At 32.5% G+C, this 20,911-nt stretch overlaps 1 protein-coding gene across 1 annotated transcript in view; it reads left to right on the top strand.

Annotated features, from left to right (window-relative positions):
* LOC115236842 overlaps nucleotides 1–20,612 on the top strand; it is a 336,098-nt gene extending 315,486 nt beyond the window's left edge. The window contains exon 5 of the mRNA XM_029809538.1: nucleotides 20,220–20,612. Coding sequence (XP_029665398.1) covers nucleotides 20,220–20,237 — 18 coding nt within the window. The 3' untranslated portion in view covers nucleotides 20,238–20,612. The remainder of the gene's footprint in view (nucleotides 1–20,219) is intronic.
* Nucleotides 20,613–20,911: the final 299 nt, after the last annotated feature.

Below are 20,911 nucleotides of genomic sequence, written 5' to 3'. Positions count from 1 at the left end.
ATAATAATAATATTTGAATATTTTATTAAGTAATTTCCAATATATCTCTGTAGAAGAAAGAATAACATTATACAAATACGTAGAAAAGTGTTAAAATAAAATAATTTCAGATTTTTAAATAACTTTACTAGTCCGATTTATAGCAAATTATTCATTATTCAACACATTCAACATTTCATTAAAAATGTTGCTTACGTCATACAGTTTTGCCAAGTTAATAGTATAAATTAAAACTTGCAAAGTTATTTAATTATCGATCTTAATGCGGAAAGCCGTACGATCGTAATCATGAGATTCCAAGCATCTAGAAATGCATCGAATGCGCGAAGTTATAGCTCTAACTTCGTCGTTCATTCCTCACTTCCAAAAATATATAGCAGATGCTTATCGTCCACGTCCGACGATAACTACAATAATTTCTTTTTTGCAAGATAAATAGCGAGCGGTCCGATATAGGCGTGGCTCGACCTTTCGAAACGGGATGTCAGTTATCGGGCTTTATCAGCTCATGGTGATTGATAGCGACTGGGCTTTTATAATAATTGCTTGATCACCGGCCGTGTATTAGATCGTAATTGTTTACCGTAATTTGGCTGCTAAATATAAAGTGTGTGCGTCGCGGTGCTCAGTTTCAAGTTTCGGGGCGGAGGGCGATGTCGATTAATATGATTGCAGCTCGCCAGGAGACCTGTTCCAGATTAATTAGGAGCGCACGTGTACTCGTGACGCGGCGGCGCCTAATGCGGGAGTTAAGCTTGCATCGCGGAGAGGCTTTTTCGCTACAGGCGACTATAGTTTCGGCCTGTTGGCAAGAAGCTTCAGAACAACGATAAACTGTCTCTTCAAGCATATCGTCACTTTCTCTTTGTGATCAAGTGTTCTAAAACTTTTTACGTCTTCTCTTGACTTTGATAGCTTTTGTGTCTTTGTCAAGCGATGCTTTAACTCAGTTAAAAGTATAAAACCCTGGTCATTTTAAATTGATGCGCTGTAAATCTAATACAGTTTGCGCTCTCAATAAATACAATGTGTCGCTGAAAATATCATTTGCTTCGCCGAGATCGTTATGTAGTAATTGTCCATTATTAAAGTACTAAATAAAGCGTTGTATTAACACAATTTGATGTATACTATATTGTGTAACGAAGATGGAAGGTGGAAATAAACGATTTGAAATTATTTGCATGTGTTATTTTATCTTAATACGCCTTATATGTTTGCATTTTACAATAATAAAGCTACCATACGCCCTTCAATTTCTCACCTAATTTTCTCTGTTGGGAATTAAATCAGCAGTTTCGTAGTAATATGAAACGTTTCTATAAAGACATTCTATTTCGGTCGAAATTACTTAGAGATAAATTAAATTAAATTCAATTAAATTAAGCAAAGAGATTGCGAATGTGCGTACATGTTCCTAGTGAATGTATAACTGTGGATTTCAAACTCGTCATTATATCTAATAAAGATTTTAAAGTAAAAGCAGTTTAAAAAATATATATATTATCTATTTGTTATATTTTGTTACTCTTAATTAATTAATTAAATTTAATTTGTGAAGAGAGAAATTTCCATATTCACGATTTATAAGCCTGTGAGACTATATAAGATTTAAAAAAAAATTGACTCTGAATTACTCGGACACATCGTGAAAAGAAATCGGCCCCCACTCCTCAACACTCGGTCTAGATATACTATGTCTATGGAGATCACATTGCACACAGCAGCATCCGTGGTGTAACTATCGAGCAATCGATATCGCATGATATAATCCTATTTACCTCGTTAGGCACAGGCGAAATGTTAATTCCTCGGTCCCTATTCCCTCTCCTCTCTCCTCTTCATCCCCGCGAGTCTCCTATTCCCCGTTTCAAGCGCTTCGCTCACCTGTCGCACGAAACAGAGTATGTCCTTTTCTACATCGGCCCCCACTCCTCAACACTCGGTCTAGATATACTATGTCTATGGAGAGAGATCACATTGCACACAGCAGCATGGTGTAACTATCGAGCAATCGATATCGCATGATATAATCCTATTTACCTCGTTAGGCACAGGCGAAACGTTAATTCCTCGGTCCCTATTCCCTCTCCCCTCTCTCCTCTTCATCCCCGCGAGTCTCCTATTCCCCGTTTCAAGCGCTTCGCTCACCTGTCGGACACGTAACACCGCGACTGCCACGTACACCGTCGCGCTATAATGCATTCACCACGATTGCCGCACGATAAATTAAACTCGGAATGAACGCGCGACTTTCTTGCGTAACGTCACGTGACCCAGGGGTTCGTGTACGTGTCCCAGTGTGCCCCTCGGGAAAACGATGGACGGAGGGATGGGTGGCGCGTTCGAACGGACGGGGGAATTCCCGGGCATCTCGCGCTTTAATGAGGTGAGACGCGCCGAGTGGCCAGAGCACGGAGGAGGTATTATTCGGGCAGGAGATTTAAAGTTTAGCCGACTCTGTTCTCGGACCCTCGCCTCTCTGTGACTGAGGGATGTCGCGCGTAAATAATATGCTAATCCGTACTGTCCTTCCGTCCCGCGCGGAGCCTCCGCTCCGGATTCTTTTTCTCCCGGCTGTGCTCGTGTCTGCCTTTTCTTCCTTTTACTTCTTCTTCTATCTTTTTTCTCCTTCCCTCTCATCCTCTACGCTCTCTCGAACTTCTCTCTAATCTCGCGAAAGGCTAATGCATGTTATTCAGGCTGAAAGACAGAAGGAACTCGATATCGACTTTGAATTTCTTCCTGTAGCTTTGTCTTCTTTTCGTTTCTGCACGTATACTACTGGTTCGAATAATAACAACATGGTCTTTTGATTTTTAAGGTTCAGTTTTATGATACGATATATGATATTAAGAAATGAAACTCTTTATGCGACAGTCTTTTTGACTGACGAAAATATTTTATAAGATATATGATATACATACATCACACATATATACAATATATATATATATATTACAAAATATGTTTTATATCTGTCTATATATATAATATATATGTATATAATACATATAACATATATGTTAAATTACACAGAGAGAAACAAATTATCAAATATTTAATTTGTTATGTACCTTATAATGAATTACATGATATGGTATCTTACGATACATACACACAATTCTGTATTTTTTGTTTTTGGCTTTGTTAATGCCAAATTTGATGTTTATAATATATATACGCGCACACATACATATTTAAATACTTATTGGCATTGGACATCAGTACTTCGTTTGCTCGTGTTTATTTAGCAGCACGTCAATATTGATGATGACTAAGTTTGCAAATGCATAGGTTTGGCTACATTAGGCCATGTCTAGCTGCTATCGTTAGAATATATAATATTGATAATAACATACATGAATAAATTGGCAACACTCAAAGTCACTAACTAGCACTTTATTGACAAAATGTAATTATCTATAAAATTATGACTCACAAGCGTTGATTTAAAAAGAGAAATGTATTGCTTATTTACTTATTTATATTATTATACAAATCGCGTAATTTAAATATTAAACATTAGGTATCACAAGTAAATCTACATAATATCGTATCTCTATAATATCGTAAAATAGTAAATATTATAAATGTATATTAAAATAATATATATATATATATATATATATATATATATATATATTCCCTCTCTTCTCTCTTTCTCTCTCTTCCTCTCTTTCATAATTCATCGTTGTCCGCGCAACATGCGGTCCGAGACGTGTTCGCATGTCCACGGGACGCGAAGAAATTCGATAAAAGTGTCATTTGGCTGGAGTCATCGTTGCAGCAATCTCGCCGGTTTCAAAGCCGCCGCCGTCGACAATAGCTTTTATCGAGTTTGGAAAAAGTAACGCAATATCTCGGCCTGCAAGCTATCTTAACGACCTTCGCGTGCAACATGGACTTTCTCTCTCTCACACACATGCACACACACACACAATATATATAAGATATATATATATATATATATATATTTAATTTTAATTTCGTGTTCTAGTAATGAAGCTCATAATTGAAAATTTATCTAAAATTTATTTATTTAATTTATAATTAATGCATTATTTTTTAATATATTGAGATTGTACAATAGATTTATAATTTTGTAATGAGGAACAAATATATGGCGAAACGAAATGGATAACGATTCTTTTGCATTCATATGAACGATAATGTGACAATTTATCGATGAGAATAAAATGCGAGCGGGAGATATTTGCTATATACAATGCATCCGTGAATGTTTCAACACTCGCGCAGCAATCTTTTGGCGCGAAAAAGTACAAGATTATGTATTCGCGGCGGTCTTTTTGCGTCTATATAGCGACGAGTCGCTAACTTTTCCGGAAAAATTCTTAAAGGTCTCTGAATGCGTACGTTTAGGTGTATGCCCATGTTCGTGTGTGTATACAGAGTGACCCAGGTTTACTACATTTCCTTTCATCTACAAATTCTTTGATCAATTCGGTATCGATTTTTTCCGAGGCAGCAGTGACTTTTTAGTGATAAGGAATTTAAAGTAGAGGGTTTTCTACGAATTTTATAAATCTATTTTTTAATCTATTTTAGTGTAAAAATTTAATTTTATGTTTTTAATACAATTTCATTATTGTACATATTACAATGTTGGCATGGGAAATGTCATTCATTGAAATTAAGGAATTTCTTCCGAATTAATCAACCGATTTGAATTATGAAAGGAAATGCAGTATATTTTGCGCACCCTGTACATCAGAAAAAAATTACGAATCCACCAGAAGAAGATTTATCGAACATTGCCGCGGGCGGTGAGAAAAGTTTCGATCTGAAGGACCGTTAACACGAAACTTTGCGGAAGTATAATTTTTACGTACTCAGAACCAAAGAAAGTATATACGACTGAATATCGAGCAACCGGATATCTTGTAGACTTTGTACTAGTATTGGATGTCTCGTTAATGCAGGATACCTTGATAAAATTGAAGATAAAGATAACATAAAATGCAAAAGTTGCGCGTCAAGAAAGTATCTAATATAGATGAATCTTGAGAAACGATAGAAATTTAAGAAATCTTCAGAAGCGATTTATTGATTAATGTATTACAGTCACATACACACATACATACACATATATCTGCTCTCTCTCTCTCTTATAGTATTATATTTTACTATATACACATATTGATTTAGAGATATTATCTTAATATATAAGATTTTCTTTCTTTTCTTTATATTTTATTTATTATATTGGATGAATTATGTTACATATAATCTACGCGACAGATGAGAGAGTTGAGTAATGTATGAGGGAGTTAAATCACTGACATACGCTCCTCCCTAGAGAGGGTGTCATCTGCATTTACTTCTATTTGCAAGAAGACAAGACTGCGAAGGGGCGTAAGAGTGGGATTGAGCAGTCAAGGGAAGGAAGTCTTGTCGCGGATTGAAAGCAACTCGGGCTGCAGTATATTCTTATGTAGGCCTTACCCGCGTAGAGTTTCGGCGGTTCTCCGAGAAAATTTACGAGCACCGAGCTGATGGGGTTTCCGTGCTCGCCCGAACCCGCCACCTAATATCTTTACAAGGACTCAGCCGCTTTCCCCTATCGTACGGAATGTCTCTGTCGAGCACATCGCAAGCATGTCCGCGTAATGGAGCGATCTCCCTCGTCATTTTCCTCTATCATTGTCCGCCGCCCCGTATGTTCGCAACATACGGATAATATGATTGTCATTCTCAAGTCACGGGATGGAGATCGTTGTTTGAATGCGCGTAAATTTAATGCCTTAACTTTTAACAAAAAGACATACGATTTCTATATTATTTGGAATAAAAGATTGATTTGACAATAGGCTTATATAAACCGAAAAGTTTCATTAATTATGTTGTCACGTATGATAAAAAAATATATTAATTAAAATTTAATTCTAAAGTTTAAATACGTACGAGAAAAAGAGATTGTTATATATGTACACATTTATCTACAACGCGTTTATGTACAAATTATCTATGTATAACAATATTTTATTATTTTAAAATTAAATTATTTTAACATTAAAAAAATTTTAGTGTATATATATGTACACATATTATATATATATATATGCAAACTTCTTTTAATTAAAAACTGATTATAACGATATGATTACATCATCATTCATTTTTAATTAAATTAATTTCTCTCTTTCTGTTTATCACGGAAAATGAGTGTTCCGGTTAGTTAACTATGGTTGACGGTGTAATCTAAGGTATATTGCGCGTAAATTTAATGCCTTAACTTTTAACAAAAAGACATACGATTTCTATATTATTTGGAATAAAAGATTGATTTGACAATAGGCTTATATAAACCGAAAAGTTTCATTAATTATGTTGTCACGTATGATAAAAAAATATATTAATTAAAATTTAATTCTAAAGTTTAAATACGTACGAGAAAAAGAGATTGTTATATATGTACACATTTATCTACAACGCGTTTATGTACAAATTATCTATGTATAACAATATTTTATTATTTTAAAATTAAATTATTTTAACATTACTCTTCCGCTTCATTACATATTTAATTACCGTACGTGAAAGTGTGCTAGTAACGGATGGATATATAATTGTGATAAAATCAATATTCATAGGACGTGCAAGATGCAGCGAAACATATTCGTTAAGCGATTAAAAAACACCATTAGCATAGGAAGAGCTGAAAATAAAAAGAGAGAAGTTGTTAGCTTCCTCTTATATCTTCATCTCCTTTCGTCGCTTAACATTGTCGCTTCTTTGTGTCTCAAAAGTAAACAGCTCTTCCGCGTGCTTTCCTCCACCTCCACTTTCACGAACTTTGCTCCAGCTTTATCATTTTCCCCTCGATCTCTGCTTGCGTAATTTTACCGATTTCCTTTTTATTTTCCGCCGCTATGTCGCTTTTATAGTATCCCGTAGCATGGCTTCGCCATGTCGCTCTCTTTCTCTTATTACATGTCCTCGGCTCTTTTGTTATCCTTTCTAGAGACACCTGCATACATATGCGCCGGTATACGTTTATTCGCGCTACTCATTTTTCTCGCTTTATCCCCTTATCGTTCTTTCCACTGTTCTCTCTTGTGAATATGATATTTCTTAATTCCTATCTGCTTTCGCCGCACGCCTCCGCTTTGTTATACCGTTATTTTCCTCTCTTATTTCGTCGAATCTCATTCCGGTCTCATATCGTTGTTACCTCTCTCGTTTTCTTCACCACACATTCGTGACTTCCCTCTCAATCTAATTCTCATTACCTTTCGTTTTTATTTCCTGTTCCTCTCCTCTTTGCAGCTCTTCTTTCCCGTTTTGTTTTACCGCTTTATTGCATCTCATCTCCGCATGCTTCATTCTCCGTTATCATTTTTTCCACTTTGTCTTCTCACGCGATTTTTATTGTACCTTTTCAACTCCTTCAATCTCCTCAATGCACGCTGCAACTCGCGCGCCGAGATGGATTTTCATTCCCCGTGTGTTAGACCTACATGCGATGGGCTTTGGACTTAAATGCTTTAAGTCAAGTACATATATTGTGTCACCCAAAAGATTTATTAAAAGATTAAAGATTATTAAGTATATCGCGTCCCAAAAAATTTATTAAGAAATTAAAAATTTTATCAAATGCATTTTATTTAAATAAAATAAACTATTTAGATAGTTATAAGATAAGAAGGGCACATGAATAATTTTATATTATTAAATATATCATCTGTGCATAATATATTTTGTCTTCTTTTTTATTTAAGTTTTTCATTTTATGTACATGTGCAAGTTTCATCCTATAAAGAAAGAAATTCGTGCTCAAACCTCCAATGATTAAGTCAAATCATCCGCAATAATGATACGTATGGTTTATTAGCAGTAGATAACCATCGCCGTGACTACTTTTTACTCTTTTTCGCCCTAATTTCTCGCGGACGTCGTGGAAACGGCCATTGTCCGGAAAAAAAAGCTCCCCCGCGCGCGTTTAATTCATTTTGCCGATTTCGTATTGTTCAGCGGCTCATTTTTCATCCGACGCGCGAGTCCATTGGCGGTTTCCTTTTCGTTTTTAGTAACTGAACTGCCGCAAACTCGTGCCGTTCCCAATTGCAAAAAATCGTCCGCGCACTTCACCCACAAAAATGTTCCTCTCCTTAAATGACCATATTTTCTGAATAAGTAATCGATATATACTTTTAGAAGAATAATATAGTTTTGAATGAAAATACTAAAATGTGAAACTTCAGAGATGAAAGTGGAAAAAAAATTTACATTCCAGATAATGTTCTCGGAGGAGAATATTTTAAAATAAAGAAATAAATATAATTAATATAATATAATTTATTTTTGGAAGCAATAATCAAAAGAATATTAGATTTAACTTGACTTTTATAGATTGTATTTATGACATTTGGGATTATAATTGTAATGTTAATTTGATATAGTTAATATTAGATATTCAATTATATATCAAAAAGTGATATTATATCGAAAATTAATCTATGATTAAGGGAGCTTTATGCGCATGCCACATAGATATCAGAGCCTGCTTTTTGCACACCATTAAACAGTCGAGCCCGATAATGATTTTGAGGTATTAACCTTATCGTATTTCGGAGCACCCCTGGTGACCGGCCGGTCATCTGGGGAAGACACTAGTTCAACTTTCTTTCAATTGGAATCCGCGATTTTGCTCGGAGATAAAAAGGATAAATTACTTCCCTCGTGGGAGAAAAAATTCAATTAAAAATGGGGGAAACTGCGGACGACAGATGGATTCAAAGGAGGAATAAGCACGTACCCGTCCAGCAATAGGAGCTGAAAATCGTTGATTCGAAAATATTTGTGAGAAATTACGAGGACACTAATAGGAGCTTTAATGTCGTTCCTCGTGACTGTCTGGGGAAAGACAAAATGTATTTAGGAGACACCATTTTTATGTCAAAAACATACATCTACTATATGAGGCATTCACCTCCTGTTCGCGAATGCAATTTTGACTTAGTTATTCGTGTTAAAAAGTGGTCGGTATTTGATGTAGAACAAGAAATTAACGTAAGCGAAAAATTTACATCGATTGTGGATGGTATACAAAAAATATCGCAGATTATACTCAAAATCTTAGCCATTTCCCTCCTTGTATAACGTCGACGAACCACCTTCGCTATGATTCATTATCGCGGTCTTTATGAAGGGTCATTAATATTATCCTACGGACAAGCCAACATGCTTCGGCACTAACTAATGTCATAAAAAATTGGTACAATAGCGAGGATATAACTAAATAATAACATGCGAGTCTTTTTTTAGTAGACCTTCCGGTAAGTATAATAATGTAGGGACTCTTGTCACCACCCTATTATTAAAATGATTTTATATACATATTTTATAAAGTAAAGTAATTAAAAAAAGATATAACAACGTGCATATATGACATATAATAAGTATCTGGATCTATTATAAATGACAAAAAAATATAAACTAAAAAGCTTTTAATTTATATATCAGGTTTTTCAACTGTTTCATCAACTTATGAATATTATTCCAACATTTGCCGGCTTTAAATTACCTCAGCCTATTATAATTTTACACGTAAAGTCTATGACAAAGAATTATTAAAATTTTACGTCACGATATTATTTGCGACATACATACATTGCGATATACACACAATGCTTTGCGTTAGTTTTATATGCTGCAATAAAATATATCTAATAATGTACAACCTCTAATAGGTCTAACAAAGCAGAGTCCGTGCGAGAGGTTTTTTTTTTTTAATGCAGTTGCAATTATAATTACTGCGCGATCTTTGGCTGCACAGACAATTTGGAGATACACTAAATGCCCCCGTAATGCAACGTGCATTATGATCGCGAGAGATGCATATAAAGTGTAATCAACGTGATGCGTGAGAGGAAGAGCGACGCAAAATATACGGATGAGGACTGGTGTAATTTTAGGATAATTTGAACTCTGTGTACGTGCAGAAATATTCGCGTCTCTCCGACCCGTCGCGTCGTGCTAGAAAATTCTATTTCGGAGAAGTTCTCGTTTGAGTCCGGTCTCGTATATTTATTTATCACATGTGAATTCGACATTTTCCAAATGGCTCACACACATAATGATACAAATATCGCCATTAAAAAACATAGCTTTAAATTCATTAATTCATAATGCATTCGCGATATTTGAAATGCAACTACTTATATAATCTTTTTTAATATTAAGATATTAAATACGATGGTTAAAATTGAAATAATTTGTTGTAAAAATAAGATTAAATTATAATAAGATAATAATAATATTTTAGAAATCTCTTTTACGAAAGTGATTAAATTTGGTGTGAGAATTTCTGTTATTATTTATTCATCTTTTGAAAACAATTCGACAGCATGTTTCGCATTTATGATGTAAATAATGATGTGTATAATTTTGATACATATGTATACGTATTAAAAAATTTTTGTAATTTAATTAATATAATATAATTTATTTTTGGAAGCAATAATCAAAAGAATATTAGATTTAACTTGACTTTTATAGATTGTATTTATGACATTTGGGATTATAATTGTAATGTTAATTTGATATAGTTAATATTAGATATTCAATTATATATCAAAAAGTGATATTATATCGAAAATTAATCTATGATTAAGGGAGCTTTATGCGCATGCCACATAGATATCAGAGCCTGCTTTTTGCACACCATTAAACAGTCGAGCCCGATAATGATTTTGAGGTATTAACCTTATCGTATTTCGGAGCACCCCTGGTGACCGGCCGGTCATCTGGGGAAGACACTAGTTCAACTTTCTTTCAATTGGAATCCGCGATTTTGCTCGGAGATAAAAAGGATAAATTACTTCCCTCGTGGGAGAAAAAATTCAATTAAAAATGGGGGAAACTGCGGACGACAGATGGATTCAAAGGAGGAATAAGCACGTACCCGTCCAGCAATAGGAGCTGAAAATCGTTGATTCGAAAATATTTGTGAGAAATTACGAGGACACTAATAGGAGCTTTAATGTCGTTCCTCGTGACTGTCTGGGGAAAGACAAAATGTATTTAGGAGACACCATTTTTATGTCAAAAACATACATCTACTATATGAGGCATTCACCTCCTGTTCGCGAATGCAATTTTGACTTAGTTATTCGTGTTAAAAAGTGGTCGGTATTTGATGTAGAACAAGAAATTAACGTAAGCGAAAAATTTACATCGATTGTGGATGGTATACAAAAAATATCGCAGATTATACTCAAAATCTTAGCCATTTCCCTCCTTGTATAACGTCGACGAACCACCTTCGCTATGATTCATTATCGCGGTCTTTATGAAGGGTCATTAATATTATCCTACGGACAAGCCAACATGCTTCGGCACTAACTAATGTCATAAAAAATTGGTACAATAGCGAGGATATAACTAAATAATAACATGCGAGTCTTTTTTTAGTAGACCTTCCGGTAAGTATAATAATGTAGGGACTCTTGTCACCACCCTATTATTAAAATGATTTTATATACATATTTTATAAAGTAAAGTAATTTAAAAAAGATATAACAACGTGCATATATGACATATAATAAGTATCTGGATCTATTATAAATGACAAAAAAATATAAACTAAAAAGCTTTTAATTTATATATCAGGTTTTTCAACTGTTTCATCAACTTATGAATATTATTCCAACATTTGCCGGCTTTAAATTACCTCAGCCTATTATAATTTTACACGTAAAGTCTATGACAAAGAATTATTAAAATTTTACGTCACGATATTATTTGCGATATACATACATTGCGATATACACACAATGCTTTGCGTTAGTTTTATATGCTGCAATAAAATATATCTAATAATGTACAACCTCTAATAGGTCTAACAAAGCAGAGTCCGTGCGAGAGGTTTTTTTTTTTTAATGCAGTTGCAATTATAATTACTGCGCGATCTTTGGCTGCACAGACAATTTGGAGATACACTAAATGCCCCCGTAATGCAACGTGCATTATGATCGCGAGAGATGCATATAAAGTGTAATCAACGTGATGCGTGAGAGGAAGAGCGACGCAAAATATACGGATGAGGACTGGTGTAATTTTAGGATAATTTGAACTCTGTGTACGTGCAGAAATATTCGCGTCTCTCCGACCCGTCGCGTCGTGCTAGAAAATTCTATTTCGGAGAAGTTCTCGTTTGAGTCCGGTCTCGTATATTTATTTATCACATGTGAATTCGACATTTTCCAAATGGCTCACACACATAATGATACAAATCTCGCCATTAAAAAACATAGCTTTAAATTCATTAATTCATAATGCATTCGCGATATTTGAAATGCAACTACTTATATAATCTTTTTTAATATTAAGATATTAAATACGATGGTTAAAATTGAAATAATTTGTTGTAAAAATAAGATTAAATTATAATAAGATAATAATAATATTTTAGAAATCTCTTTTACGAAAGTGTAATTAAATTTGGTGTGAGAATTTCTGTTATTATTTATTCATCTTTTGAAAACAATTCGACAGCATGTTTCGCATTTATGATGTAAATAATGATGTGTATAATTTTGATACATATGTATACGTATTAAAAAATTTTTGTTGTTAATTTAAGTATAGCGAAAAGTTTTAGATACTTTCAGCGTAATCCATAATCACGTTGCAATACTTTCAAGATACAAAGTTTCGTTCCTGAATTACACGGCGACTGAGATCTAAGACAGACGAGATCTGCGCACAACTCTGCGAAGTTCTTGATCAAGTTATTGTATATTAATATCAAAATATATTAACACGCGCGAGAGCGACCCGCGATCTTACTAAAATATTAATACCACAGACTTCCGGTATTACCATTATATGTTATATATATTTCCTAAACCTTTTAAGTGCAACACGCGTTCAAGCGGTAGTGGGCCACGGTGTTCGACGTACTTCTGATAAAAATTTTACGAGAATAATATTGTGGGAGTAGCAGGTGGTAGCTGTCGGGCCGTAGTATTCGCTCCTCGAGATTGCGATGAAAGTTTCGACAAGATTCCACGAGTCTATGCCGCCGCAAGAATAGAAATGAATGTCGCCGTATTTTTAATATTTACTTCTCAGAAAAATTTTCTACTTGAAGCATTGACTTGGAGTTGACGTCACCAAGTAGCAGGCAAAAGAATTTAAAGAATGAAAAACAATGTATGTGTATATATATGTATGCACAATGTTTGTATATTTATATATGTATACATGATCTTGAATAATAATTATTTTATCTCATAGATACATAATATAATAACATAACATATATATATTAATAATAATTAATATTATTAAATATTTCTATTAATTTCTAATCTTTCAATCGTAAATCGCACATTATAGTGATAAAATTATATAGTTTAACATACACACATAAAATTTGGAAACATAATTTGAAGATATAGTATATATTGAAGATTTTTTATATCTTTTCTAATAGGTCTAACAAAGCAGAGTCCGTGCGAGAGGTTTTTTTTTTTTAATGCAGTTGCAATTATAATTACTGCGCGATCTTTGGCTGCACAGACAATTTGGAGATACACTAAATGCCCCCGTAATGCAACGTGCATTATGATCGCGAGAGATGCATATAAAGTGTAATCAACGTGATGCGTGAGAGGAAGAGCGACGCAAAATATACGGATGAGGACTGGTGTAATTTTAGGATAATTTGAACTCTGTGTACGTGCAGAAATATTCGCGTCTCTCCGACCCGTCGCGTCGTGCTAGAAAATTCTATTTCGGAGAAGTTCTCGTTTGAGTCCGGTCTCGTATATTTATTTATCACATGTGAATTCGACATTTTCCAAATGGCTCACACACATAATGATACAAATCTCGCCATTAAAAAACATAGCTTTAAATTCATTAATTCATAATGCATTCGCGATATTTGAAATGCAACTACTTATATAATCTTTTTTAATATTAAGATATTAAATACGATGGTTAAAATTGAAATAATTTGTTGTAAAAATAAGAGATTATTATAATAAGATAATAATAATATTTTAGAAATCTCTTTTACGAAAGTGTAATTAAATTTGGTGTGAGAATTTCTGTTATTATTTATTCATCTTTTGAAAACAATTCGACAGCGTGTTTCGCATTTATGATGTAAATAATGATGTGTATAATTTTGATACATATGTATACGTATTAAAAAATTTTTGTTGTTAATTTAAGTATAGCGAAAAGTTTTAGATACTTTCAGCGTAATCCATAATCACGTTGCAATACTTTCAAGATACAAAGTTTCGTTCCTGAATTACACGGCGACTGAGATCTAAGACAGACGAGATCTGCGCACAACTCTGCGAAGTTCTTGATCAAGTTATTGTATATTAATATCAAAATATATTAACACGCGCGAGAGCGACCCGCGATCTTACTAAAATATTAATACCACAGACTTCCGGTATTACCATTATATGTTATATATATTTCCTAAACCTTTTAAGTGCAACACGCGTTCAAGCGGTAGTGGGCCACGGTGTTCGACGTACTTCTGATAAAAATTTTACGAGAATAATATTGTGGGAGTAGCAGGTGGTAGCTGTCGGGCCGTAGTATTCGCTCCTCGAGATTGCGATGAAAGTTTCGACAAGATTCCACGAGTCTATGCCGCCGCAAGAATAGAAATGAATGTCGCCGTATTTTTAATATTTACTTCTCAGAAAAATTTTCTACTTGAAGCATTGACTTGGAGTTGACGTCACCAAGTAGCAGGCAAAAGAATTTAAAGAATGAAAAACAATGTATGTGTATATATATGTATGCACAATGTTTGTATATTTATATATGTATACATGATCTTGAATAATAATTCAATATCTAGATGAAACGCCTCAGTGCATATGACAATATTTACGCATACATAGTCGATGAAATGATAAAAATCCCGATGGCAAGTTCAATACTTTCCCCAACTTGTCGATCTCGCGAGTGCTCCTAGCCTACGAACTTTGAATCCGAATAGGATCAAAGGATTGCGGGATCTCGATCAGATGGATGGGACCAGTGTGTGGATACCTCTGTCGTGGCATGTATTGCCTTCGAGCATCCATATCCTTTACACGCGATGCGATGGAAAACAAATTCCCGACGGATTCAGTCATTTTCGACGCGATACTTATGAGTCGCACGGTATATGCGCGGAATGATACTCGCGTTGTTTACGTTACTCTCGCACAAAAAAAAAAGAATAGAAGAAGACAACGACGGGAGGATATATATAAAATAATGCATGAGATATCGCGGTTGGAGTTGATTCGATATGGTGGGATATGCAAGTCGTGCGATTAAGCGGAATTTTACAGCGTATATTTTGGTGCGCGTCATGAAAATTTTGGATTTTTCTTTTTAATTGAGATATATTTTATATAAATGACGAGCTCTCTAGTCGTAAAATATTTTGACGTTTTGATATATCTCTAATTACATTATTGAGATCTGTGACACCATTTATTTATCTATTTAATCAAGTTATAATTTTATAATGGATTGTTTCAGATTTACCGTTTGAAATTTTAAATTTTAATAACGAACTTTTGCATCGAAAATATTGAGTAAATAAAGAATTTATAGAGACTGCATTCAAGATTTTTACTCTCGAAAATAGAATATCACATTGATATTCTTTTACTTTACGTTGCCGTCAAATACTTATCATTTTTGTATAAATACAACAGGATATTAGATTTGTTGTGATTTTCGATGTAGAAAACCAAAAATTTTATATCAGTAATAAGTAATGTAATGTAATAAGTAATTTAATATTAATAAGTAGACAGATAGTAAAAAAATATAAGATATATATAGCAAGATACATATAGAGTAATATATAATTATAATATTGACAGTGCAAGATTTTATGTAACATCAGAAATATAATGATGATAATTTGGAAAAAGATATAATAAAGATATATTTTATTTTTTTGAATTTATTGAGGAAAAATTGTTAAGGGGATTGAAAGAGCTATGATGTTGTAGGCGTAAATAACGCATTGCGTATAAACGGCTACGCGGTATGAGATGTAGGCGAAACGGAATGCGAGATTTACGATGCGGCGTATTAAAGATTCACTCGTTTTTGACACAATATCGCGTAGTATGGAATACTGAAATAATACATAGGTTTGCATACAGCGTGCATACCTCGTGAGAGAGATGGTTCCCCAGGAGTAACATTGAAACCATGAGGATATAAGAATAATATCCGTCCTAGGGCAAGAAACGTGCCGGATAAAGCAATAGAAATTTGGCCGGAGAAATAAAGCAGCGCTCGTAATAATAAGTAACATAATAAACGAGCCCGTCATTTTAAATTGACCGTGCTGGGAACTATAGGCGCCATTGTCCAACATTAATTTTATTGATTGTATAAATTCTTCATTCCACGAATTTTTTGTTAAAAAAGAACACATGTTGTTTAAATCATAATCTGTTTTCCAATTCTTCGATATTATTCGATCTTATCGGTTTTTCGATTCGCGCAGAAATTCTTCGTACAAAGATATCGATTATCGAAAAGGACCGAATGATCGCTAGAAATATATTAATAAATATTTGAACAGTCTCGTGAATAATTCGTTTCTATCTTTGCTTCTACTATAAGCGGACATAAAAAGATATAGAGCATGTACGATAAAACGTGATCACTGAAATCGTAAACGATGCTGGAAGTCGCGGTTCACTAAACAACGAAGTTCGATTAGAACGCCGGTTAATTAATTAATGTGGGAAACTTGCTGTTCCTGAATCCAAGATGAATCCTATACTGTAGATTAACGCCGATGTAAGGGATTGCTAAACATCTTACGAATTGTATTCATCCTGAATATATTTTGATTTAATTAGCTTTTTTTATCTCTTTCTTAATTTACAAGGTACAAATAACAATTAATACGGAGAACAATACATTATGTAAATTTCTGTTACGTTATACTATTATAATTAATTACCCAGAGTATTTTTGCTGCGTATGCGATATATTCTTGGAAAGCAATAAAATTATAGTAACAATATTTTTTATTGCATAAAAACGGGAAATAACAATCACTTAATTAGCAAGTCCAGGAAAATGAAAATAGCAATTCGCTTTTGACGAATAAATATCATCGCTCGAGATATAGCGTCGTTTTCTAAGATAGTTGCGCGTTTGAACTCTTGAGAAATTGATGCAATTTTCTTAATTACTCTCATTGAAAGACAGGGACTGTTATGACCTGTCTGCTTTACCCTCGCAATTAAAATAACATCATCTTGCAGCCTTCATTAAGTGATGCTAATTACGTCGATGAGAGAATCTTACAAATAAAGCGATATCATCTATTTTATATTACGGAATATTTATACAGTTTTCGAATACGCGACATCTTTATTAAATAACAATCTTACGAGAGTAAGAATAATTTGAAAAACTCTCTTATATAAGATCGGAGACGAGAAGCTATTTCATTCTTGAAATATTTAACACGCGAGTAAATTAAAATTCTCTTTCAACAATTAATTAAAATGATCGTGCTTGCAATGAATACGGAATTCTTGGTATGCCGGTACATTAAAAACCCACGGCATAATGTCATTTTTTACGAATGCTCAAAATTACACTTTAATCCAAAAAGATAACAATTGCGACTACAATATCTAATATGAAATCTTTTTGTATCTATACATAAAAAAGTTGATAAATAATAAGATGTATTATGTAATGTAATTATAATTATTATATCTTCTTCAATCCTTTATGTTTTTAATGCTTTAATATATGCTTACATTTTAATTATTAATACATATATTTAAATTGTAGAAAAAAATTTGTTGAAGAGTTTCCACACAGCGTATAAATAGTATCAAATGTGAATACGCTATATGATTATTTAACGAAAATTATTTATATAGATAATATATTTTCGTATTTTGAGCACACTTGATCGAGTGTATTTATTCATATGTTTATAAATCTATTACGATCGAATTAATCAATCAAAAAAAAAAATCTTTTTAAATTAAGGTATTTTTAAAAGTCGGCTACATAGAAGCTACATTGATTCAAATATAAAATAAATTATAGCAGTGCTTAAAATAGTTAATATCTCAAGATTTTATATACATATAAATTATTTTCTTTAATTTATATTTACATTATCTAAATAAATAAAAACGTCAGTATCGTCGTATCATGATGATATCACATTGTTTAAATATTTTGTGGATGAAATCGATCGATATTTTATAATAACGTGCAAAATTGAGAGAAATCGGTTTTATTCGCGAAATAGTCGGCGAAATGAATTAAAGCTCTTTTAACGATCAATTAAAAATCGCCGTGCTCAGAAAGAAAGCAGAGATTCTGGGATATCGTGTTGGAAAATGCGGCAGTCTAAACGAGAGAAAGAGACATTAAGGCGCGAATTGTCGACGGGAAGGGACCCGCAGATCCGAATATTATTCACACTCAATTTAACTTATTGAGAGCCACGCGGAGAGGCCGCTTGATGACTCAAGCTGTAATGGCGTAACAATTAATCGCTGAATAGAATTCCCTTTCCCCTTTCAGTTCTCTTTGACTTCCTGTCATTCATCAAAACGTTCCCTGATGTCTCTACAAGGTGCAAGTCATACATTGTTCTGCATCTTAACGCCGCTTTCGAATTTTGGTGATGTCGTGAAAGAATTTAAAATCCTTTATGAAAAAGGATGAATATTTCGTCTTTTAAACCTTATCTGACTTCATGATTTTAGTTCAATAGAGAGATTTTTAGGGATCGTCTCACCCTCCCCCCTTGACACAAAGTTGTTTTAAATCGCTTTAAATCGCTTTAAATCGATGAAAAATAGACGATGATTTGAAAGAGAAAGGGAGACTTTAAATAAAACTTTGTAAAGCGAAAATTTATCTTTTCAATAGCTTCTGTCATTTGTCTATAATGTAGAACATAATAAGTAAGAAAAATGAATGCTTATATAATATTAAATAATATTTATTTACTTATTCAGAAACAATCTATATATATCTGATATTGCAAAATTGCAAATATTGTAAATCAAGAAACAATGTTAATTATAAAATAATAATTTACTATTTAACTTATTTAATTGATTATTAATTTACTCATCTTAGACTTTTATTTTTATTGATTGTTGAAACATAAATGATGATATCATAAATTATTAAATAACAATCTTACGAGAGTAAGAATAATTTGAAAAACTCTCTTATATAAGATCGGAGACGAGAAGCTATTTCATTCTTGAAATATTTAACACGCGAGTAAATTAAAATTCTCTTTCAACAATTAATTAAAATGATCGTGCTTGCAATGAATACGGAATTCTTGGTATGCCGGTACATTAAAAACCCACGGCATAATGTCATTTTTTACGAATGCTCAAAATTACACTTTAATCCAAAAAGATAACAATTGCGACTACAATATCTAATATGAAATCTTTTTGTATCTATACATAAAAAAGTTGATAAATAATAAGATGTATTATGTAATGTAATTATAATTATTATATCTTCTTCAATCCTTTATGTTTTTAATGCTTTAATATATGCTTACATTTTAATTATTAATACATATATTTAAATTGTAGAAAAAAATTTGTTGAAGAGTTTCCACACAGCGTATAAATAGTATCAAATGTGAATACGCTATATGATTATTTAACGAAAATTATTTATATAGATAATATATTTTCGTATTTTGAGCACACTTGATCGAGTGTATTTATTCATATGTTTATAAATCTATTACGATCGAATTAATCAATCAAAAAAAAAAATCTTTTTAAATTAAGGTATTTTTAAAAGTCGGCTACATAGAAGCTACATTGATTCAAATATAAAATAAATTATAGCAGTGCTTAAAATAGTTAATATCTCAAGATTTTATATAAATTCTATATTCGTTGTTTGAACAGATTTTATATATATTGAATGAAATAATTAAATAATTTCCAAAAAAACTATATTTCTTAAGTATAAGCATAAGATATATATATATATATAGTTCAAATAACATTAAAATTTTTTCCAGTCAGATCAAAAATTTCCATCATATGATAATATAGTTAGGTATTGATAACACAATTGTAATAAAAATGGTAGCAACCACCTTATTTGCATAATATTGACTGTTGATATCTTTGCTTTTGCTAACAATCGATAAAATATTTCTGTTTCAGATATCAACAAGATATTGAAGACTTGCAGCTGCAGACAAATTTTGGCGTTTTTTTCATGCGTATTATAAAATCAAAAATAATAAAAAAGCCGACATGATTGATCATCATTGGTACGTGTGATCTCAGCAGTTTAATAGTATCTACCATCGATGAAAGTTTAGAATGCAGTTGCTGGAATATTTCAATATAAAATGTTCCAACAGATGGTAATACAAGAGCTGCTAGAATACTTGCGACATCGGGTAGTGGCTTGCAGAATTTCTTTCATTCGCGTGTTTTAACAATATTTGATAAACTTTGAGTAAAATAATAACGTAACAATAACGTGAAAATTTATTGTTCATGATTTAAGTTTACGCATAATGTTGAATATAATTTTATTTAGAAATATTTTATTTAAAATATTAAATATCTTTGTGCATGTGAAGAAAAACTACATATTTTGTTAAAATTTAACAAAATTTGTTATATAACTAAAGTATATATGTTGAACATATTTACACGAATAAATAAATAAGAAAGATATATAATATTTGTAAAGTCTTAGCATAATAAATTATAAAAAATAGCAAATGTTTCAACGTTAAAATATAATGAAATTATGAGCTAATTAATTTATCCTTAGTGTAACTCGTGTATAAGAAAATAGAACAAAAAAATAAAATTGTTGATTTAATAGCAAAATCACCTTT

Source organism: Formica exsecta, unplaced genomic scaffold, assembly GCF_003651465.1.
Source record: "Formica exsecta isolate Colony F162 unplaced genomic scaffold, ASM365146v1 scaffold26, whole genome shotgun sequence".
NCBI classification, from domain to species: domain Eukaryota; kingdom Metazoa; phylum Arthropoda; class Insecta; order Hymenoptera; family Formicidae; genus Formica; species Formica exsecta.
The sequence above is the reverse complement of the archived record's forward strand: the minus strand, read 5'-3'. Positions and strand labels throughout refer to the sequence as shown.